This window comes from Cherax quadricarinatus, chromosome 14 (assembly GCF_038502225.1).
Source record: "Cherax quadricarinatus isolate ZL_2023a chromosome 14, ASM3850222v1, whole genome shotgun sequence".
Taxonomy (NCBI): Eukaryota; Metazoa; Arthropoda; class Malacostraca; order Decapoda; family Parastacidae; genus Cherax; species Cherax quadricarinatus.
The window spans coordinates 10,822,458-10,847,899 of record NC_091305.1 but is presented as its reverse complement, the minus strand read 5'-3'; the positions used below and the strand labels follow the sequence as shown (position 1 = coordinate 10,847,899).

Here is a 25,442-nt window from a genome sequence, read left to right as displayed (position 1 = left end):
CACTTCTGTTTAACATGCTCACACTTGCCTACTGGATGTCCAAGCCCCCTTGCACACAAAACCTCCTTTACCCCCTCCCTCCATTCTTTCCTAGGACAACCCCTACCCTGCCTTCTCTCAGCTACAGACTTATTTATACACCCTCCAAGTCATCTAAATGTTCACATCACCTCAAACATCCCTCCTGAGCCCTCTGCATAATGCTTTTAGAAACCTTATTCCACCTCCTAATCTCTGAGCTACGAAATCTCTCCACAATATTTGCACCACACATTGCCCTCAGACATGACATATCCACTGCCTCCAGCCTCCTCCTCACTGCAACATTCACAACCCATGCTTCACACCCAAATAAGAATGTTGGTAAAACTATACTATTAAATTTTTCCTCCATTGACAACATTCTTTGTCTCCACCGATACCACAGTGCTCCACCCACCTTTTCTTCCCTTGAATTGTTAGGTTCACCTTTTTTTTTATTAACACATCGGCCAATTCCCACCAAGGCAGGGTGGTCCGAAAAAGAAAAACTTTCATCATCATTCACTCCATCACTGTCTTGTCAGAGGGGTGCTTTATACTACAGTTTATAAAACTGCAACATTAACACCCCTCCTTCAGAGTGCAGACACCGTACTTCCCATCTCCAGGACTCAAGTCCGGCCTGCCGGTTTCCATGAATCCCTTCATAAATGTTACTTTGCTCTCACTCCAACAGCACGTCAAGTATTAAAAAAAAGGTTCACCTTGTCCGTTATATATCTATCCACCAACAAATCCACTGCTAAATATCTGAACACATTCACTTTCTCCATATACCCTCCTTCCAGTCTGATATCCAGTCTTTCATTACCTAACTTGTTTCTTACCCTATCAGCTGTTTCCTTTGTTCACTTTCCATTTCCTTCTTTTACACACCCAAATTTGTTCACCATCCTTTGCAGCTTTTCATTATCTGCCAAAAGCAGTCATTAGCAGAAAGCAACAGAGACAACTCTCATTTTGTATGAAATTCGACATAATTTAATCCCACACCTCTCCTCAACACCCTAGAATTCACTGCTTTTACACCCCATCAATAAATATGTTAAACAACCATGGTGACATTATGCACCTGTCTTAGATCTACTTTTACTGAGAAATAATCTCCTTCTGTCGTATATACCCTAACCTGAGCCTCACTATCATCATAAAAACTCTTAACAGCATTCAGTAACCTACTACCTATTCTATACACCTGCAGAATTTGCCATATTGCTCCCCTGTCGATCCTCTTATGTACCTTTTCTATATCCATGAAAGCAAAAAGAAAAAAAATTCCCTAGCATTATCTAAATATTGTTAACTTTTGTGCCCCACCAAGGCAGGGTGACCCAAAAAGAAAGAAAAAAACTTTCATCATAGTTCAACACTTTCACCATCACTTATACATTATCACTGTCTTTGCAGAAGCGCTCAGATACGACAGTTTAGAAATCCCTCTGAACTGCCAATATCCCAAACCCTTCCTTGAAAGTGCAGGCATTGTACTTCCCATTTCCAGGACTCAAGTCTGGCTAACCGGTTTCCCTGAATCCCTTAACAAAATATTACCCTGCTCACACTCCAGCAGCTCATCAGGTCCCAAAAACCATTTGTCTCCATTCACTCCTATCTAATACGCTCAACCATGCTTGCTGGAAGCCCAAGCCCCTCGCTCTCAAAACCTCCTTTACCCCCCTCCCTCCAACCTTTTTGAAGATGATCCCTATACCGCCTTCCGTCCCCTACAGATTTATACGCCCTCCAAGTCATTCTACTATGTTCCATTCTCTCTAAATGACCAAACCACCTCAGCAACCCCTCTTCAGCCCTCTGACTAATTTCCACACTCCGAATTTTCTGCATAATACTTACACCACACATTGCCCTTAGATAGGACATCTTCACTGCCTCCAACTGCCTCCTCACTGCAGTATGTACAACCCAAGCTTCACACCTATATAAGAGTGTTAGTACCACTATACTTAGTAGGCTTATTCCCCAACAATTTTTACACTAGGAGTAATTCCTTTGCTTTGTTTCTGTGCTGATTGATGCATGGTGTAAATTTAGGCTGCAGTAACTCACAAACTTTGATTATGCAACACATAGTAGTGTAAATCCATGATTTTCAGACCAATGCAAAGTGTGGAAAACCAGTGTTTACAAAGATTATACTTCTTAAGGGATCTTAATGTGGATAAAATTGAAGCACCATGAACCAGTCAGAGCAGGGGTTTACACTATACCTTGTTAAGGCTGCGACTGAATACAGTGGACCCCTGGTTTGCGATGGCATCGGTATTCGATACATTTTAACACAAAAATTTTGCCTCGGTTACCGTTAAAAAACCCGCCATACGCGATTCGTCCGAGACGTGTCCACGTGTGGCCCTGTGTTTACAAGCCAGCCAGTGTGCTTGCATCTAAGGGTACATTTGGTACATTCCGTATTATCACAGTGTTTTTGGTGCTTGTTTCTGCAAAATAAGTCACCATGGGCCCCAAGAAAGCTTCTAGTGCTAACCCTGTGGTAAAATGGGTGAGAATTAGTATGGAAATTAAGAAAGATTTTGAAGGGTTTGGGGCTAACCCTGAGAAGCCTATACCAGTTGTGGAATCCATTGTGCCTACTTCAAAAATTAAGGAAATGTGTGCAAAGTGGGTTGAACTGCAAACCTTTATGGATGAAAATCACCCTAACACAGCTATTGCAAGCCGTGCTGGTGACTATTACAATGACAATGTTGTGGCCCATTTTAGACAAATCTTAAAGGAACGGGAAGTACAGACCTCTATGGACAGATTTGTTGTGCGACAGAGGTCCAGTGACTCTCAAGCTGGTCCTAGTGGCATTAAAAGAAGAAAGGAAGTAACCCCGGAAAAGGACTTGCTACCTCAAGTCCTAATGGAAGGGGATTCCCATTCTAAACGTTAACAACTTCGACACTCTCCCCTCCTCCCATCCCATCAATCATCACCAGATCTTCATTAAAGGTAAGTGTCATGTATTCTATTGTTAGTAGAGTACTACTAACTGTGCATGTCTTCTTCAGTTTGTGTGCATTAAACTTAATATTTCACGTGGTAAAAAATTTTTTTTCATACTTTTGGGTGTCTTGCATGGATTAATTTGATTTCCATTATTTCTTATGGGGAAAATTGATTCGCTTTTCGATAATTTTGGTTTACGATGAGCTCTCAGGAACGGATTAATATAGCAAACCGGGGGTCCACTGTATATGTAGGTGAAAGAGCAAGGAACCTCCAAACACATCCCAATGAACACATTAACCCCTAAACTGTCCAAACAGATCTATGTTTACATGCGTAGTGCTCCAAAAGTAGATCTACGTTTTTTTTACATATTTTCAAATATAACAAAAAAAAAGTAGATCAAAGCTTTTTACACGTTTTCAAATGTAAAAAAAAGAAAAACAAGGTCTACGTTTTTTACATACTTTCAAATGTTGAAAAAATGTAGAGCTACGTTTGGACAGTTTAAGAGTTAATACACGTAGGAATGATAACTTGAACAACGCATTTATACCACACCGGAATTCTGCCAGTCACCTCTTGATATTCAGTGATGCCTGACTTGTAATCAATGAACCTAATTTCCACAGGTGTACAGTGGAACCCCAAGTTTCGGCCATAATCTGTTCCAGGAGCTAGGCCTAAACTTGAAACGGCCGAAAGTCGAAGCAATATTTCCTGTAAGAAATAATGTAAATATAATTGGTCCATTCCAGACCCACAAAAATATTCACTTTGGTGAAATTCGACAATCGGCGAGTTTTTTTGGCAAAATTCGGCCTCGAGTTTCGTGATTAGACTCGCGTTTCGGCGACCATCCGGTACCCGTCCACCCATCACCACACACACCAAGCCAGTCTCCCACGCCATTCACGCTCGGTGTGCCATTGTTTACCAACACGTGACCATCACCCCGTGGGTTCATACAATACGTTTCATAATAATCCATTGTTTTTTGTGCTTGCAACTGCTAAATAAGTCATCATGGACCCGAGGAAAGCTAGTGCAAGCCCTTTGGTAAATAAAGTGAGGAACACGGTCCAGAGGGATTTTGAAGGGTTTGAGGCAGACCCTGTCCCTGCCGACCCTCTGCCTGTTGTGGAAGGTGTTGTGGCATTGGGCAAGTCCATGGGGTTGGAGGTGAGTGACAGAGATGTGGAAGAGTTGGTGGAGGACCACAGGGAAGAGCTAACCACTGACGAACTGCAAGAGCTTCAACTGGAACAGCATCAGGCCACAGCCGAGGAACTTGCTTCAGAGGAGGAGGAAAAGAGAGTGAAGGAGGTTCCTTCTTCACTGATTAAGGACATGTGTGGAATGTGGAATGAGTTGCAAAGTTTTGTTGAAAAGTATCACCCTGACCAAGCTGAAACAAGCCATATCTGCAACATGTACAATGACAGTGTTGTGTCCCACTTCACAGAAATCTTAAAGAAATGCCAGAAAAAGACCTCTCTGGACAGGTATTTTGTGCGACAGGGGTCCAGTGACTCTCAAGTTGTTCCCAGTGGCATTAAAAGAAGAAGGGAAGTAACCCCAAATAAGGACTTGCTACCTAAAGTCCTAATGGAAGGAGATTCTCCTTCTAGACAATAGTGTACACCTTCCTCCTATCCCCTCGTCCCATCTTCCATCCACCCAGAAGTCTTCAGTAAAGGTAAGTGTAATGTTATTATTATTTTTTATATGCATGTACTTGATTTCTCATTGATTTCAGTATATAAATCTTTATTTAATTTGAAAAAAAAAATTTTATTTTAATATTTTTGGGTGTTTGGAACGGATTAATTTTATTTCCATTATTTCTTATGGGGAAAATGATTTCGAGTTTCGTGAATTTCGACTTTCGGCAGGCTCTTTGGAATGGATTAATCATGAAACTCGGGGGTCCACTGTACTATATAGTACTTAAAACATGCTTGTAGTATTAAATGAGTAATACATTACATAAACATTTAAATAAACATTTAAAATCACATTTATGTACCTTTATTGAAGACTTTTTTGGCATCTGGAAGATAGGGAGGAGGAGAGAGGGAAGACTTATTATTGCCTAAACCACTGTCTCCACCACTGCTTCAGCCACTGCCTCAACTACTGCCTCAACCACTGCCTCACTGCCACTATGAAGTTTTTTTGGGCCCATGGTGGCTTATTTCATAGTCACAATCAATAAACAAGCACTAAACACAATGAATTTATTGTGAAATGTTCGGATGAGTGTGCAGGGTAATGTTCACTCAGGGATAAACAAAGCTAGACTGGCTCACAATGCCTGCACGGGGAGGCATGCAGGCGTGGGTTGGCGGACAGGTCTGGTACACCGGCTGAAACACAGGGCAATGGCCAAGACTCGGGACAAAATTTAGCCAAAAAATGTGGTCGAAACTCGAAGCGGCCAATACTCAGGGCGGCCGAAACTCAGGGTTCCACTGTAAATACCTTTTAACCCTTAAACTGTCCAAACGTAGATATACGTTAGCCTGCACAGCACTCCAAATATTTAAAAAAAAAAAAAATCTTTTTTTTTTTTTTTTAAATTGAAGAGCGCATTTTTATAAATGGTATAGGATGAAAAAATTTTTTAGGGTCAGTACTTACCGAGATATAAGCCCGTGAAGTTGGTGCTAAATGATGAGGTGTTGGCAACATGGAGCACTACTGCTTGCAGAAATAATAAACATTTATCGTTTCTATTTTTTGTTGTTTTCATGTTATGATAATGTTTTGCTGCAGATATTTTGATTTTATAGCCAATTCTTGTTTAGACACAAATGTTTGGTACTGAATTAGTAATCATACTGTCACAAACACTCATGTTCACACTGATAAATGAATTTGTACACCTGGCTCAATCACATGCTATTGTTTACATATATATACAAGGTATTTACAAGTCCCATTTATGTTTCTAGAAGTCCACCACTGTATGGTACTCCAAGAAGAATGGATTCATACAGAGTGCCACCCTACATTGCTGACACATGTATCGTGTGTTTTTTCACACTCTGGGCCACTGTTAAGTATAAGCACACTCAACACACTTTTTCTGAGAGTACTTCTTCTTTGAAGTAGATGGTAATGTTACCAGGCAGTGACAGTTAGGGATTATTCGGTTGGGCACTTCCCCCTCTTCTTGTGGAGTGACAGGTCGCTGTTGTGGGGTGACAGGTTGCTGTGGAGTGACAGGTATAGGTGTGGTACCATACTTTCTCGCTATCTGCTTGATGACATTGAGGGTGAATTCTGCATATCGTTGTCACTTCCCAGTCTTTATTTCATACATGTTGAAGGCATTCAGCATTGCAATGTCTACAAGGTGGAAAAACACTTTTATGTACCACTTAGGACTCCTATGCACACAGTCAACAAACCCTATCATCATGTCACATTTGTCGACTAGTTGCATATTGTTCGTATAGTCGATGACAGCAGCTGGCTTTACAATAAGTTCATTGTTGAACCTGCTCAGTCTGTCTGTTTTTACCATCTCATTTCTGTGGATGGTTGACAGCAATGTCACATCCCGTTTGTCATGCCACGTCAGTGCCATGATGTCATTGGCATGAAACCCTTCCACTAGACTTCCTCCAGTGAACCTTGGCATGTGTTTTCTACTTCTTCTCACTGTTCCACATATATCGGTATTGTTCACAAGTAGGAAATCAGCGAGCATAGGGCTTGTATACCAGTTGTCTGTGTACAATGTATGACCTTTGCCAAGGTATGGCCCCATCATCTTGCGAACAACATCTCCAGAAATGCCCAACATGCGCCTGGTATTGCCGAGTGTATTTTTCCCTGTGTTGATAATGACATCCAACACAAGACCAGTCTCACAGTCACACATAACAAAGAGTTTTATACCAAAGTGATTATGTTTGCTTGGTATATATTGTTTGAATGACAGTCGTCCATTGAACAGGACCAAGGACTCGTCGACAACAATATTCTTGAATGGATAAAAGTAAGCACTAAATTTTTGCTTCAGATACATAAACAATTCCTGGATTTTGTATAAGAGGTCATTTCTATTTGGTGTATTCCTGTCTGAGAAGTGCAACATTCATAGCAACAGAGTGAATCTGTTGCAGGGAAGGAGGTCACGGAAGACTGAAGTACTGATGAAGTGGTCTGTGGACCAGTAGTGTGCTACATTGTTCTTATATGTGTGTGTGGCATAAGCATGACAGTGCCAAGGAATAAATACATTTCAGCCACAGTTGTATCTTTCTACCTGTGCAGCCGTGAAGACTCTGAAACATCTGTGTGGTTCATTGTATACTGGTAGTACATATTGGTCTGGGTAACAACTAGGTTCATTATCGGCTCATCAAAGTATAGTTGAAAATAGTCTAACTCTGTAGACTCATTTGTGATGGGACAGTGTGGCATGATGCCACTTCCACTGGCATCAAAATTGAAAGGATATGGCACAAATTGTGTACTTTCTGTCCAGTTCCATTTGCGATCAGATGGTGCAGGGATGACCTATGGCATAGGGCTTGGGGGAGCAGGAGGGGGGACAGGAGTGGAGGCAGCACATGGTTGAGAGGGTGCCGAGTGGTTCTTTGTCTGCCCACCCACTGCGCCATGAGGTCCAGGCACCATGCCATCCCCCTCTTCCTCCATCCCAGCATATTCACCATCATTATCACTATCACTATCAGTGGCTGGGGTTTTGGATCGTGATCTGCCATGACCCTTGCTGCTGACTACATATGGCACACTGCCTGAACATAGGTTACGACGCCTAAAAGTACATTTCACTGGGGAATAATGATAATCACTTTCACTCGACGAATTGTCTATCGGCATAAAATCAATTTCATCATCATCACTTATATCACTTCTTTCACTATCGTCATCACCCAAAAGCAGGGAAAATGATAATTTTCTCTTGCAGAGTTGCCTTTGGGAAGTAACACTAGCAACCCCAGAGGTGCTGGGCTGAGGGTCTGTTGTGGCCACACTGGCCACATTAGCCACACTGGCCACCTCAGAAGTGCTGGACTGAGGGTCTGGTATGGCCACACTGTCCACACTAGCCACCCCAGAGGTCATGGGCTGAGAGTCTGTTGTGGCCACACTGGCCACATTAGCCACACTGGCCACATTAGCCACACTGGCCACCTCAGAAGTGCTGGGCTGAGGGTCTGGTATGGCCACACTGTCCACACTATCCACACTGGCCACCCCAGAGGTCATGGCCTGAGAGTCATCTGGGTTATCAACAAAAGTTTCACTAATTCCTTGATTTTTAGTCGCTATTTCGGAGTCAAAACCATTAAACTCGCGTTCTGTATCACTTTCCGAGAATAGTAGTGTTAATACGATGAGGTGTCAGTGAATCATGGGGTTTGCCATGTTATTGACCCAAGATGGAGCTGAAACTAACTGGTGTTACCATGAGGTACCCCAGCATCCCCAATTTTTTTCAATCTGCGTACACTGAGTGCACAAACTCATTCTCTCATGCCTAGGCGACTCAGGCCTATTGCGCCAATTTTGAAGGAATGAAAAATAAAACGTTGATCTACATTCGGAACCTGCCACACATCAACGTATATCTACGTGTGGACAGTTTAAGGGTTAATTATCATTAATCGCTGTTTCTGACACAATTAAGCAAAATAAAGGCAGCTTCATTATCTCTGGAGCATTAGCAAGAATCCTCCTCAAAACATCACATAGTTACCGCTGCTAATACTACACAAGAACATAACAGTAGAGGAACACTGAAACAGGCCTTCTCGAATCCAACAACTAACAGAAATATTTGTTCACCCTTTTCTTATGCTACCCAAGCTATAAGCTTTTATACCTTTTTACTCATGTACAAGTTGATTTTTCTACCACATGTACTACTACTACTACTACTACTACTACTACTACTACTACTACTACTACTACTACTACTACTACTACTACTACTACTACTACTACTACTACTACTACTACTACTACTACTACTACTACTACTACTACTACTACTACTACTACTACTACTACTACTACTACTACTACTACTACTACTACTACTACTACTACTACTACTACTACTACTACTACTACTACTACTACTACTACTACTACTACTACTACTACTACTACTACTACTACTACTACTACTACTACTACTACTACTACTACTACTACTACTACTATTATTATTATTCCAGTTTCTTTCATAAAAGTGATTTTAAAATTACACCTCACTCTAAACCTATATATACCCTCTGTGTTCATGTATTGTTTGTAATGGCTCAATAAAGCTTCTGGAGAGTGAAACATTGCCACAGAAAAATATCACATTAGTTGCACTTGTGTCCTTTTACCTAACATAAACTTTTTTTGTTTTTATCTAATGCATTTCTGTCATACAGGGCACTACTTATACGTTGACTCCAGTAAGAGTAATTCTGGAGCTTATGCAAGCCTTGCTGCTCCTGTAGTCTCTGAATTACCTGAAGCTTGTGTAGCTCTTGTGTACTTCACCTCCAGTAAGACTGGTGTGCTGCAGGTTTGGCTTCATACTCAAGAGATTCCTGAAGCCATCTTACTTGGGGAATTCTCTGCTCCATTTGATACATGGACTGGTGTGAGGTCAGTAAATAAGTATTAAATCAAATGATAGATTATTGTCACTCTGGAGAATTATGGTGATACCAACAGTATAAAGACATACATGCACAGTTCAAATCATTTACTGAGGAAACATTTTGCCACAAGTGACTTCTTTAGTCCTAGAGAGCACTGAAAGTTTTTCCTAGCATTCTAGAAGGTAGTGGAGAGAACAGGTGTCTAGAATTGGTGAGGTGGTGTGGAGTGGATCTTGATACTACAATCTTGATGTAGTCTTATAGAAAAGCTAAGGCTGTTTTCTCTTAGGTGGAGAGAAAGAATGTTTGTAAAAAAAATGTCTGTCTCTAGTGCTGTGTCTGAGAAATGACTGGAGAGCTATGGTAATACTGATAGTATATAAATAGAGACACATATGCACATTCAAGACATTTATTGAGGAAACATTTTGCCATAAATGACTTCTTCTGGACTGAAGAAGCCACTTCTGGTGAAATTTTTTTCAATAAAAATGTCTTGAGTTTTTTGGAACAGATTTTATTAGATACATATCATTAGTGCATGAATGAATGCATAGTAGTATATCCTCAAAAAAACAAAGGATATATGTGAACAGTGTTTAGATGAAGGTAAGAAATTTTTGTTGTGTTTGTTTATTTAAAACAGACATTTTATATATAGTGGATAGGGGCACACACTGTGGCAGGTATTGCAAGTATATGAAAGAAGTAACAAATACTACAAGCAGCAAAAGGTTATTAAGCAAAGAGTGAGGCTCAAGTTAAGGTATGGAGTAGAAAAGTGATTATTTTCCTGTAAAAGTGGGCCTTAGACAGAGATATGTAATATTACCTTGATTATTTAACCTATTTATAAATGGAAATGTGAAAGAAGTGAATGCTAGGGTGTAGAGAGGTGTAGGATTAAGAGATGTTGTATTTGATACAAAGTGAGAGCTATGTCAGTTGCTGTTTGCTGATGACACAGTTCTCTTAGGGGATTCTGAAGAGAAGTGACAAAGGTTATTATATTAATTATGAAAATACTGTGCATACAGGTATGCAAGATTTTCATATTAGTACCACTGCATTATAACTTAGGAATCTTTAAATCTTTCTATGAAAGTTTCACTAGGTTAATCTCTTTATTATTCAAGTTTGTCCATGTTAATCGGCCTTTGTTGTTGTTCACTTGTTGTGAACATAATAGTGCAGCAGGGTGACCCAAAAAGAAAAAAAAAACTTTCATCATTGTTCAACACTGTCACCATCATTCATACATAATCACTGTCTTTGTAGAGGCGCTCAGATACGACAGTTTAGATGTCCCTCCAGACAGTCAGTATCCCAAAGTGCAAGCATTGTACTTCCCACCTCTAGGACACAAGGCCGGCTAACCGGTTTCCCTGAATCCCTTCACAAAATATTACCCTGCTCACACTCCAACAGCTTGTCAAGTCCCAGAAACCATTCATCTCCATTCACTCCTAACACTTGCTGGAAGTTCAAGCCCTTTGCCTACATGTCATATAATTTTTTTTTTTTTTTAACAAGTCGGCCTTCTCCCACCGAGGCAGGGTGACCCAAAAAGAAAGAAAATCCCCAAAAAGAAAATACTTTCATCATCATTCAACTCTTTCACCTCATTCACACATAATTACTGTTTTTGCAGAGGTGATCAGAACACTACAGCTTAGATGCATATACGTATAAAGATACACAACATATCCCTCCAAACTGCCAATATCCCAAACCCCTCCTTTAGAGTGCAGGCATTGTACTTCCCATTTCCAGGACTCAAGTCCGGCTATATAAAAATAACCGGTTTCCCTGAATCCCTTCACTAAATATTACCCTGCTCACACTCCAACAGATCGTCAGGTCCCAAATACCATTCGTCTCCATTCACTCCTGTTGAACATGCTCACGCACGCCTGCTGGAAGTCCAAGCCCCTTGCCCACAAAACCTCCCTAACCCCTTCCTTCCAACCTTTTCGAGGACAACCCCTACCCCACCTTCCTTCTCCTGCAGATTTAAATGCTCTCCATGTCATTCTACTTTGATCCATTCTCTCTAAATGACTAAACCACCTCAACAACCGCTCTTCAGCCTTCTGACTAATACCTTTATTAACTCCACACCTTCTCCTAATTTCCACACTCCAAATTTTCTGCATAATATTTACACCACACATTGCCCTTAGACAGGACATCTCCACTGCCTCCAACTGCCTCTTCGCTGCTGCATTCACAACCCAAACTTCACACCCATATAAGAGTGTTGGTACTATACTTTCATACATTCCCTTTGCCTCCATAGATAACATTTTTTGTCTCCACATATACCTCAATGCACCACTCACCTTTTTTCCCTCATTAATTCTATGATTAACCTCATCCTTCATAAATCCATCCGCCGACACGTCAACTCCCAAGTATCTGAAAACATTCACTTCTTCCATACTCCTCCTCCCCAATTTGATATCCAATTTTTCTTTATCTAAAGCATTTGATGCCCTCATCACCTTACTCTTTTCTATGTTCACTTTCAACTTTCTACCTTTGCACACACTCCCAACTCGTCCACTAACCTTTGCAATTTTTCTTTAGAATCTCCCATAAGCACAGTATCATCAGCAAAAAGCAACTGTGTCAATTCCCATTTTGTATTTGATTCCCCATAATTTAATCCCACCCCTCTCGCGAACACCCTAGCATTTACTTTTTTTACAACCCCGTCTATAAATATATTAAACAACCATGGTGACATTACACATCCCTGTCTAAGACTTACTTTTACCGGGAAGTAGTCTCCCTCTCTTCTACACACCCTAACCTGAGCCTCACTAACCTCATAAAAACTCTTTATAGCATTTAGTAACTTACCTTGTACTTGCAACATCTGCCACATTGCTTCCCTATCCACTCTATCATATGCCATATAAATGACATATAAATATGAATATAATTCAGTTGAAAGGAAACTGTATGTCCATATATGTTATATTATTTATTTTTAAAGAATGGAGGGAGGGGGTAAAAAGGGGTCTTGTGTGCACGAGGCTTGGACATGCAGCAGACACATCTAAGCATTTTAGTTTTTGGGACCTTACAAGCTGTTGGAGTATGAGCAGGGTCATATTTTATGAAGGGACTCATGGAAACTGGATAGCTGGACTTGAATCCTGGAGGTGGAAAGTATAATGCTTGTACTTTTAAAGAGTGGTTTGGGATATTGGCTGTTTGGAGTGACAACTAAACTATCGTATCCGAGTGCCTCTGCAAAGATGCTGATTATGTGTGAATGATGGTGAAAGTGTTGCTTTTTTTTTTTTGGGGTCACCCTGCCTCGGTGAGAGATGGCCAATATGTTGAAAAAAAAACAAAAAATATTTTAATAATGAAAATAACATCTAAATGTGGATAAATTGTGACAAATATCTGAGTCATTGCTATTGAGTTCTAATACTAATTTTAACATGATGACAGCCTCAGTGACTCAGCTGTCTTTATATCAGTACCTACATGAGTGATGGAAACACTTATAAAGGACTTGTGCAGTTCTTTGTGCACCAAAGTGTAGGAGTAAGTTTTTTTTCTTTATAACATATTAGTCACCAAAACAAGGTGACCCACACTAGGAAACTTATTCACTAGTTGATAACCAAGAGAGTCACCTAAAGTAGGAAACATTTTCCAGTTTTTTTCCAGAAACACAGGGACATCACATTCACCATAACTTATTCTCTAGTTGTCTTTCCATAGTACAAGAGCATCATAGTTCAAATGACCCTCTGAACTGCAACAACCCTAAACTGTGACTGATATTCAGGAAGTTACTCAAGCAACAGAATTTAGGCTGATAATAGGCAAATTAATGAAGAGGACTGAGGTACCATTGTACATGAGAAACACCAAAACTTTCTAGGTTTAAAGATTATTTTGCCATTAGTTGTAAAATTGAAACTAATTTTTTTCAGGATGTCAGTTTTGGCTGCAGGGGTATGGCAAATAGAGCTTAAAGTTGTAGTTGAGCATAATGGTGGATTTATAGGTATTGATGATTATATCATGGGACCTGGTGCTTGTCCTGACCCAGTATCCTGTGACTTTGAGGATGGTATTTGCTTATGGCAGAATTTGGAAACTAATAAATGGACCACTGGTAAGTGCTTTTTAAAGTTAACAGTTTGTTAATTAATCTATCAGAATTTAGAGATGACTAAACTTAGTTGATATATATCTTCAGTTTTTATTGTTGAATTATGAGTCTGTTGATAACTGTTGATATTTCATCTGTTTTTAAAGCAGCAAAGCCTATTAATTGTTAGAAATATTGAATTCTATGACTTAACCCTTTCAGGGTCGACAGGCCCTCTCAGAGACTTGTTCTCAGGGCCGGCCAAATTTAAAAAAAAAAAAATCATTTTTTCTTATGAAAAGATAGAGAATCTTTTCCCGATCATAATGACACCAAAAGTATGAAATTTGATGGAAAACTTACGGAATTATGCTCTCGCGAAGTTAGCGGTCTCGACGATGTTTACGCATCAGCGATTTTGCCCACTTTGAGCCCTATTTTTGGCCAATTCCAGTATACTTGTTGACAAAAATCATAACTATTTTGCTAGAACTCCATTTTTTTCTATCAAATGAGTACAAAAAAACACCCATTTACCGATTTCAACTATCCAATACAGTGGTCAGAATTTAGCAATTTTGCCAATTTCACACAAATTTCAAAAGATGCCAATTTCCGAATAGGGTCCAGAATAAACAAGAAAGACATTCCTGGCACTAAAATAACATTTCCTTTGTTCATTAGTCACATCCCCATGCCCCTCTTACATTCTTTTGCTTTCCTGAATTTTTATTCTTACAAAAAAATAGAAGATTTACGGTTATGCAGACTACTGCATTGATGAAGAAATGGTATAAATAATATCAGCGCACTTGTGAAAGAATATTAGACTCACCAGTGTGTATTGGATGCATAGCATGATTTGTTTACTTTTGAACTTTGGTAAAAATTGAACATTTCTGCTACTTTGAGCTCAATTTCAAGGTACTTTTCTTTGTAAAACCAGTCAAAATCATCTTAATTCTGTAATATGTCTTCCATTCTATAAAATGAGGCCAGGAAAACTAGAATACAACAATAAATACCATACGAAAATATAGTGCAAATTTGCTGTTTTAATTCAAAAACACGTTCAAAGTTTTTTTTTTCTCATTACACACTGTGTGCTGCAGGATTTTTTAATACTGTGCACACTGACCACATAGACCCATTCTTCCATATGTAGGCCTACCAGCTTTCTCTCACTAGATTTGAGGGCGCTAGAATTTAGGCATACTAGTACGTCAAAAACCCTGGCTTGTAAGCCGTACTAGTACGGCCAAAATCCTGAAAGGGTTAAAAAAGTACCATTAATATTAATGCATGAACAGTGGTTATTAGAGTTTCAGATGTTTTCAGAGAAATTTAATAATGAGAAAGGAATTTTTTAAAGCATGTAATACCCGAAATAAGCAAGAATTATTTACAGTGGATATTTAAAAATGCAGGGCTAGAGCGCTGACAAAATTATTATATAGAACACAATTTTTTGTGGGATGAGCTTGGATCTATTTAATAGAGTAAGTCAGTGCTCCTTTTGTATTTGGGACTGTGGCAGAAAAATTCAAGCCTGAATATTGTGAAATAGTAATAGGGTGTAATTTATATCTGATATAAAATATGATGTGGGAAAGATGATAACTAATATGATATGAAAAGCATATTACTATAATCTTTCTTCTTTCTTTCAACAAACCGGCCGTATCCCACCGAGGCAAGGTGGCCCAAAAAGAAAAACAAAAGTTTCTCTTTTTAAATTTAGTAATTTATACAGGAGAAGGGGTTACTAGCCCCTTGCTCCCAGCATTTTAGTCACCTCTTACAACACACATGGCTTACAGAGGAAGAATTCTGTTCCATCCCATGGAGATAACAGGAAATAAGCAAGAACAAGAACTAGTAAGAAAATAGAAGAAAACCCAGAGGGGTGTGTATATATATATATATATATCTTTCAACACACCAGCCGTATCCCACCAAGGCAGGGTGTTCCAAACAGAAAAACGAAAGTTTAACTTTTTAAAGTTAGTAATTTATACGGGAGAAGGGGTTACTAGCCCCTTGCTCCCGGCATTTTAGTAGCCTCTTACAACACGCATGGCTTACGGAGGAAGAATTCTGTTCCACTTCCCCATGGAGATAAGAGGAAATAAACAAGAACAAGAACTAGAAAGAAAATAGAAGAATACCCAGAGGGGTGTGTATATATATGCTTGTACATGAATGTGTAGTGTGACCTAAGTGTAAGTAGAAGAAGCAAGACATACCTGAAATCTTGCATGTTTATGAGACAGACAAAAGACACCAGCAATCCTACCATCATGTAAAACAATTACAGGTTTTCGTTGTACACTTACTTGGAAGGACGGTAGTACCTCCCTGGGCGGTTGCTGTTTACCAACCTACTACCTAGGATATATATATATGCTTGTACATGTATGTGTAGTGTGACCTAAGTGTAAGAAGAAGTAGCAAGATGTACCTGAAATCTTGCATGTTTATGAGACAGAAAAACGACACCAGCAATTCTACCATCATGTAAAACAATTACAGGTTTCCGTTTTACACTCACTTGGCAGGACGGTAGTACTGTACCTCCCTGGGCGGTTGCTGTCTACCAACCTACAGCCTAGAATTACTAAAATATATAGAGATAATTATAATAATACACAGTACATTGGACCCCGCGAATTCATGATTCCGAATTCACGGCTTCAATAATTTGTGGATTTTTCCTTAGAACCTAACTATTAATTGTTCACGGAAAGCCACGCAAATTCGCAGGATTTTTTTTTTTTGGCTTTTTTTGTGGCAATATATAATTTTTAATGCAGTTTGATGCTAAATATTAAGAAAAATATAATTTAATAATTTTGTAACACAAATACTATTAATGTAAATTCAGCAAAATTCCCATATAAAATATAATACAGCCTCTCCTTACTTAGCGACGTACTAGTTTACTGATGACTCGGACTTACAACTGGCTCTCTGACCAGTGTGCATGCCTAAATAATGTATATTAGAGCTGATTTCCTCAATTCTGTTTATTACAATATGGAGTACACTACTGTATAAACATTTAAAAATATGCCAGAAATGTTATCAATGGTGCAAAAGTGACATTAAAACAATATCAAAGATGGTTGACACAAACCAATTACCATTATACTATGCTCCTCACTTACCGACAAACTCATTTACTGATGTGGTGTTAGGAACGGAACTCCGTCGTTAAATGAGGAGAGGCTGTACTGTATAAATGAAATGATTAATGTATATTTACTGTATGTATACCAAAGAAAATGGGGTTGCATGAATTACAGTATACCAAAGAAAATGGGCTTACATGAATTTCAGTACATATGGGGGTAATATCGGTATTGTACATTCTAGCACTGTGGAAGACATAGCAGTACAGTACTGTATATGGGTTTATCTTTATTTTCTTTTTTTTTTAAGAGTGATGTATGAAGCTGAGTTTGAAATTAAATTAAAGTGTTTTGGGGCATATTTAGGGCTTAAACTATAAAAATAGGCATATTTTTAACTGCGTCCAGAATTTGGGTTTTTTCCAAATTTGTGGGTGGTCTTGGAACTTAACCCTCGCAAATTTGGGGGGACTACTGTACTCAGTGCAACAAAAAGTATGCCAGCCTGAAAACTTGTAGCAGGATGTTTCAGGATTCTCTAAGGCTACTGGCTGCATCTTAGGTGCCTTCTAGGCTTGTTGGATAGATAGATTTGTGTCCATGGTCTCCCTGTACTGTGTTGGCTTGAATGTTAAGTTTGTTGGATTTTTTTGGCTATAGACAGATAAATATGGACAGGATTAAGTCACTGACAAAAGAGACAATTCCACAGATCATTGAATTACATAAGGCAGGTCATCAAATGAAAGAAACGGTAGAAGCCATCGATCTGCATGTGTGAGCATTCTATGAGGACCTGGTTGAATTGGTTCTATCAGGGAGATGGTGATGACATCCAGGGAAATCTAGGAAAAGGGCCTCACTAACTTTAACCATAATAACTTATCTAGAATTGCTCTAAGATAATTTCTGAATCCTTCACTCAGTGTGGTGCAAAGATTTTTACGCAAGACAGTGCTCCTTGCCATACCACGAAATCAGTTGTTCATTGACTTTATGACTGGGAAGTACCCTTCTTTGATGAGTGGTCAGGAAATTCCCCAGACTTGAACCTCATTGAGAACCTCTGGCCAGTGATAGAGAAATCTACAGGGAAAGGACATCAGCCCCCTTCCCACAGCTAGTGGTTGCCATCTGTGACTTGTGGGAGAATGTACCCTATGAAAGCTTAAAGTATGTGCATGAATCACTTCATAATGGTTGAAGGATGTCCTAAGGCTCAAGAGTTTACTTTTTTTTTGTGGTTGTCATTTGAGATGGGGTGGCCAGCATACTTTAATGACAAGCATTATATGTTAATTCTAAATGACATTTGATCTGAAAATCTTCAGTTCTTTTCTGTTAAAATCTGATGGTTTGAGACCAGGTTGCCAGACATGGATCTCTATTAAGACCATAGCTTTCTGAGTAAAATCAGTAGCTTGTTTAGTTGGTGCAGTGAGGAAACAGCTTACCAAGTAGTCTTTGCAAATTGCAATAACCAGCTATTATTGGTCTTAATCATGAAACCTACTACCAGTAACTTGACAGCAGCAGTTGTCTTCCCAATCTTTGTCAAGAGGTCAAAAATTTTTTTACTTAATTTTCTAACATGTCGGCTGTCTCCTACCAAGGCAGTGTGACCCAAAAAAGAAAGAAACACTTTCCACCGTCATTCAAAACTTTCACCATCATTCACATATAATCACTGCCTTTGCAGAGGTGCTCGGATGCAATAGTTTAGATGTCACTTCCAACAGCCACTATCCCAAACCCCTCCTTTAACTCCTTAACTGTCCAAATATATATCTACGTTCTCACCCAGTGCTCCGAATATTTTGAAAAAAAAAATGTTTTTTTTTTTTTGATTAACCCCCTTGACTGTTTCGGTCGTATATATACGTCTTACGAGGTACCGTGTTTGACTTATATATACTCATAAATTCTAGCGGCTTCAAATCAAGCAGGAGAAAGCTGGTAGGCTCACATGTGACAGAATGGGTCTGTGTGGTCACTGTGCACCATATAAAAAAAATCCTTGAGCATGCAGTGCATAATGAGAAAAAAAACTCTGAGTGTTTTTTGTTTTTTAATTAACCCTTTGAGGGTTTCGGACGTACTAGTACGGCTTACGACCCAGGCTTTTTGACGTACAGTGGACCCCCGCATAACGATGGCATCACATAGCGATTAATCCGCATACCGCTTGCTTTAATCGCAAAAATTTTGCCGCGCATACCGATTAAAAACCCGCTCACCAATTTTCGTCCAAGACGCGTCCAATGTGCGCCCTCAGCCAGCCTCACATGTGCCACCCGTGCCATTGTTTACCAGCCAGCCTCCGCGGTAACATCCAAGCATACAATCGGAATATTTCGTATTATTACAGTGTTTTCGGTGCTGTTTCTGGAAAATAAGTGACCATGGGCCCCAAGAAAGCTTCTAGTGCCAACCGTACACCAATAAGGGTGAGAATTCCAATAGAAATGAAGAAAGAGATCATTGATAAGTATGAAAGTGGAGTGCGTATCGCCGACCTGGTCAAGTTGTACAAGAAACCCCAATCAACCATCGCTACTATTGTGGGCACCAGAAAGACAATCAAGGAAGCTGTTCTTGCCAAAGGTTTAACTGTGTTTTCGAAACAAAGATCGCAAGTGATGGAAGATGTTGAGAGACTCTTATTGGTGTGGATAAATGAAAAACAGCTAGCAGGAGATAGCGTCTCTCAAGCGATCATATGTGAAAAGGCTAGGAAGTTGCATGAGGATTTAATTAAAAAAACGCCTGCAACTAGTGATGATGTGAGTGAATTTAAGGCCAGCAAAGGTTGGTTTGAGAGATTTAAGAAGCGTAGTGGCATCCATAGTGTGATAAGGCATGGTGAGGCTGCCAGTTCGGACCACAAAGCGGCTGAAAAATATGTGCAGGAATTCAAGGAGTACATAGACAGTGAAGGACTGAAACCTGAACAAGTGTTTAATTGTGATGAAACAGGCCTGTTCTGGAAGAAAATGCCAAGCAGGACCTACATTACTCAGGAGGAAAAGGCACTCCCAGGACATAAGCCTATGAAAGACAGGCTTACTTTGTTGATGTGTGCCAATGCTAGTGGTGATTGCAAAGTTAAGCCTTTATTAGTGTATCACTCTGAAACTCCCAGAGCGTTCAGGCAAAAGAATGTCCTCAAGGATAATTTGTGTGTGCTGTGGAGGGCAAACAGTAAGGCATGGGTCACTAGGGACTTTTTCTATAACTGGTTACACCATGCATTTGCCCCCAATGTGAAAGATTACCTAACTGAAAAGAAATTAGAACTTAAGTGCCTCCTGGTGTTAGACAATGCCCCTGGTCATCCTACAGACGTGGCAGAGCGACTTTATGGGGACATGAGCTTCATTAAGGTCAAGTTTTTGCCTCCTAATACCACTCCTCTCCTGCAGCCCATGGACCAGCAGGTTATTGCAAACTTCAAAAAACTGTACACAAAAGCTCTGTTTGAAAGGTGCTTTGTAGTGACCTCAGAAACTCAACTGACTCTAAGAGAGTTTTGGAGAGAGCACTTTAATATCCTCAATTGTGTAAACCTTATAGGTAAGGCTTGGGAGGGAGTGACTAAGAAGACCTTGAACTCTGCTTGGAAGAAACTGTGGCCAGAATGTGTAGACAAAAGGGATTTTGAAGGGTTTGAGGCTAACCCTGAGAGGATTATGCCACTTGAGGAATCCATTGTGGCATTGGGAAAGTCCTTGGGGTTGGAGGTTAGTGGGGATGATGTGGAAGAGTTGGTGGAGGAGGACAATGAAGAACTAACCACTGATGAGCTGATAGATCAACTTCAAGAGCAAGAGGCCAGACCTGAGGAAACTGGTTCAGAGGAGGGGAGAGAGAAATTGAAGAAGTTGCCTACTACAAAGATTAAAGAAATGTGTGCAAAGTGGCTTGAAGTGCAAACCTTTTTTGATGAAAATCACCCTCACACAGCTATTGCAAGCCGTGTTGGCAACCTGTACACTGACAATGTTGTGAAACACTTTAGGGAAGTCATAAAGGAACGAGAGGTACAGGCCACTATGGACAGATATGTTGTGCGAAAGAAGTCCAGTGACTCTGAAGCTGGTCCTAGTGGCATTAAAAGAAGAAGGGAAGTAACCCCAGAAAAGGACTTGACACCTCAAGTCTTAATGGAAGGGGATTCCCCTTCTAAACACTAACACTCTCTCTCCCCTCGTCCCATCCCATCAATCATCACCAGATCTTCAATAAAAGTAAGTGTCATGTAAGTGTGCATGCCTTTTTCAGTTTGTGTGTATTAAAATTAACATTTCATGTGGTAAAAATTTTTTTTTTCATACTTTTGGGTGTCTTGCACGGATTAATTTTATTTCCATTATTTCTTATGGGGAAAATTCATTCACATACCGATTATTTCGCATAACAATTACCCCTCTTGCACGGATTAAAATCGTTATGCGGGGGTCCACTGTACTAGTACACCTAAATTCTAGCGCCCTCAAATCTAGTGGGAGAAAGCTGGTAGGCCTTCATATGAAAGAATGGGTCTATGTGGTCAGTGTGCACAGTCTAAAAAAAATCCTGCAGCACACAGTGCATAATGAGAAAAAAAAAACTTTGACCATTTTTTTGGAATAAAACAGCGACTTTGCACTGTATTTTTGTATGGTATTTATTGTTGTATTCTAGTTTTCTTGGTCTCATTTTATAGAATGGAAGACATATTACAGAAATTGAGATGATTTTGACTGGTTTTACAATGAAAGATACCTTGAAATTGAGCTCAAAGTGGCAGAAATGTTCGATTTTTACCAAATTTCAAAAGTAAACAAATTGTGCCAAGCGTGCAATACACGTCAACTGGTGAGTCTAATATTCTTTCACAAGTGCACCAATAATATTTATACCATTTTTTACACTAATGCAGTAGTCTGCATAACAGTAAATCTTATATTTTATGTGAGAATAAAAATTCAAAGTGGAAAGCAAAAGAATATAGGAAGGGCCTTGAGACGTGACTAATGACCAGAGGAAATGTCATTTTAGTGCCAGGAATGTCTTTCTTGTTTATTCTGGACCCTATTCGGAAATTGTCATCTTTTGAAATTTGTGTGAAATTGGCAAAATTGCTAAATTCTGACCACTGTACTGGATAGTTGAGTTTCATAAATGTGTTGTTTCTTGCACTCATTCGATAGAAAAAATGGTGTTCTAGCGAAATATTCATGTTTTTTGTCGACTAGCACAGTGGAATTGGCCGAAAATGGGGCTCAAAGTGGGCAAAATCGCCGATGCGTAAACATCGCCGAGACCGCTAACTTTGCGAGAGCATAATTCCGTAAGTTTTCCATCAAATTTCAAACTTTTGGTGTCCTTATGATCGGGAAAAGATTCTCTATCTTTTCATAAGAGAAAATAATTTTTTTTTTTTTTTAAATTTGGCCGACCCTGAGAACGAGTTTCGGAGAGGGCCTGTCGACCCTCAAAGGGTTAAAATGCCGACTTTTGTGGTCTGTTTTCCTATAGTATTTATGGTTATATTCTCGTTTTCTTGGTCTCATTTGATAGAATGGGAAACATATTATAGAAATAGAGGTGATTTTGATTGGTTTTACTATAAAAAGAACCTGGAAATGGAGCTCAAAGTAGGGGAAATGTTTGATTTTTGCCAATGTATTTCAAAGGACCTAAAATCTGTAGCACCCTACTTGAATACTCTAGAACTGCAGACACATTCATCACTTTCAAAACTACAGTTAGAAAACATCTTATCTCCCTGATCCACCCCGACAACTAACTACATGATAACCACCTGGTGGTTCAAAATTACACTCACTCACCCACTGACTATAAACCCAGAAATACTAATCTTTTTCTTAAAATAATAAATCCTAACTAGTCATAAGTTTGCCTATGTTACTCAAATATAGACACCTTGTATTGTGCCAAAACAAAAGCATTCACATTGCTAAACTCAAAATTATGATGTAGTCATGTAGCCTTAATACTATACATGTAATCTGTAAGGACTTAATGTTAAGAATTAATCTAAGTCTGCTCGAAATGCCTAGCCATGCTAGGTGTCCTAGTGGCCCCCTCTGTAATTAGTATTTTATAACATGTAAACCACAAAATACCCAAAACCTGTAAACCCCACATTGTAACCATTATAGAGAATAAACTTGAATTGAATGTTCAAAAGTAAACAAATGATGTCATTGTCCAATAAATGTCCAAGTAGCCATTCTAATATGCAGTCATGAATGGGTTGACATTATTTGTACAATTATTACAATATTGCAGTAGTCTGCATAACAGTAAATCTTCTATTTTTTGTTTGAATAAAAATTCAAAATAGAAAGCAAGAGTAATATCAGAGGGGCCTGGAGACATGACTGATGAACAAAGAAAATGTTATTTTAGAGCCAGGAATGTCTGCATTGTTCATTCTGGACCTTATTTTGAAATTGTCATATTTTTTAATTTTTGTGAAATTGGCCAAATTGCAAATTTCTGACCACGTTATTGGGTAGTTGAAATCGGTAAATGGTCAGTTTCTTGTACTCAATCGATAGAAAAAATGAAGTTCTAAAGAAATAGCTATGACTTTGGTCAACTGGAACAATGGAATTAGTTGAAAATAGGGCTCAAAGTGGGCGAAATCGCCGATTTGTAAATATCGCTGAGGTCGCTAACTTCATGAGAGTATAATTCCGTCAGTTTTCCATCAAATTTCATTTTTTTGGTGTCATTACAATCGGGAAAAGATTCTCTATCATTACATAAGAAAAAATATTTTTTTTTTTTTTTTGAAACTTTGCGATACCAGGAGACACCTCAGGATTAGGGGTTGCGACAGTCAAGGGGTTAAAGTGGGCAGTTTTCTGTGTAATAAGACCAAAAAAATTTTTAGTGAAGTTGGCACTGGATGCTCACCTGATAGCAACTTGGAGTTCTGCCACTTGCAGAAGTGTTGCTGATATACCTTGTTTTCTCATTTTTTTCTTTATATAATTTTTATGTCCTGGTAATTACAATTTGTAATTGTTCTTGTGATTTCATAGCCAATGTTTGTTATGACACTAATGTTAAGTCACAAACACACTGACAGGTGAACATTTTCACCTGCCTTGGTCATCTATTATTGTCTAGAAATATATATATACAAAGTATTTATTTTGTCTATCTGTCTAGCTCTGTCCAACCAGCCACCCGGCCACCCAGCCACCCAGCCTGCCAAACACGTATTACACATTCCAGAATTGTTTCTCTTTACTTAGGGCATAGGTTATAGGACATTCTGGCAGGATGACACTACCAGTAGTATCAAAATTGAAAAATGTTGCACAAATGTTGCACATGGATTATTATCTAAGTGAATCCCTGGTGTTTGCCACGCTATTTGCTCTAGCTGGCACTCAGCTGAACTGGTGCTCCCACAAGGGACTAAGTGGTCCCAGATTTTTTTAGTACTGCTCACACCAAGTGTTAAGACCCGTTCTATACTGACCAGGCATCTCAGGCCAATCATCCCAAATTTGGAGGTAGGAAAAATAAAATGCAGATCTGTGTTTGGAGTGCTAGCTGTAAGAACGTAGATCTACATTTGGACAGTTAACGGGTTAAAATGCAGGCATTGTACTTCCCACCTCCAGGATTCAAGTCCAACTAACCAGTTTCCCTGAATCCCTTCACAAAATATTACCCTCCTCACACTCCAACAGCTCATAGGTCCCAAAAACCATTTGCCTCCATTCAGTCTTATTTAACATGCTTACACATGCCTGCTGCATGTCCAAACCTCTTGCACACAACACCTCTATTACCCCCTCCCTCTATCCTTTCCTCAGATGACCCTTACCCCCATTACAGATTTATACACCCTCCGAGGTATCCTATTTTGCTCCATCCTCTGTAAATGACCAAACCACCTCAATAACCCTTCTTCACCTCCTCCTATTCTCCACACTGAATATTTAGTAATAATTTTCAGTTTTTAGTACTAGTCCATCTTAACCTGCTTAAAAACATATATCTCTCATTCTTTAATTTATGTTTATTTCTTTATGTTATTTTATGCCACCTAATTGTATTTATGAAGGTCGTGTGACAGATGACCCAAGCCAGTCTCCTGGCTTTCAGTATGCACCTCCATATGATCATACAAGTGAGACACCATATGGACATTATCTATACTTCTATGATGGGAAAGATGATGCATCTTCTGCCAAAATAATATCAGAGACCTTCACCACTGAGAAAGATTCATGTTTTTCATATTGGCTTCATATGTTTGGTGATAAGGTGAGAAGCTAATTAAGCTGCCAGTTGTACATTGCCTTTTATTTACTGATAAATTTAGTATTTGATTTTAAAATTGTAATATGTATTTTACTTATGAAAATATACATTTGGCTTGTAATCCATATCTTAGGTAGGCAAACTGCAGTTACTGTCCTTGAGTGCAGGAGAATCAGCTGTAATGAAAACCATAGAAGGATCACAGGGCTATGAATGGCAACAATTTGAGGTATGATT

General features: G+C 39.2%; 1 protein-coding gene across 2 annotated transcripts in view; it reads left to right on the top strand.

Annotated features, from left to right (window-relative positions):
- LOC128698674 (MAM and LDL-receptor class A domain-containing protein 1) overlaps positions 1 to 25,442 on the top strand; it is a 696,795-nt gene that overhangs the window by 273,187 nt on the left and 398,166 nt on the right. For both annotated transcript variants that reach the window (XM_070084847.1, XM_070084846.1), the window contains exons 36-39: positions 9,444 to 9,663; positions 13,619 to 13,803; positions 25,006 to 25,208; positions 25,339 to 25,434. In XM_070084847.1, coding sequence (XP_069940948.1) covers positions 9,444 to 9,663; positions 13,619 to 13,803; positions 25,006 to 25,208; positions 25,339 to 25,434 — 704 coding nt within the window. The remainder of the gene's footprint in view (positions 1 to 9,443; positions 9,664 to 13,618; positions 13,804 to 25,005; positions 25,209 to 25,338; positions 25,435 to 25,442) is intronic.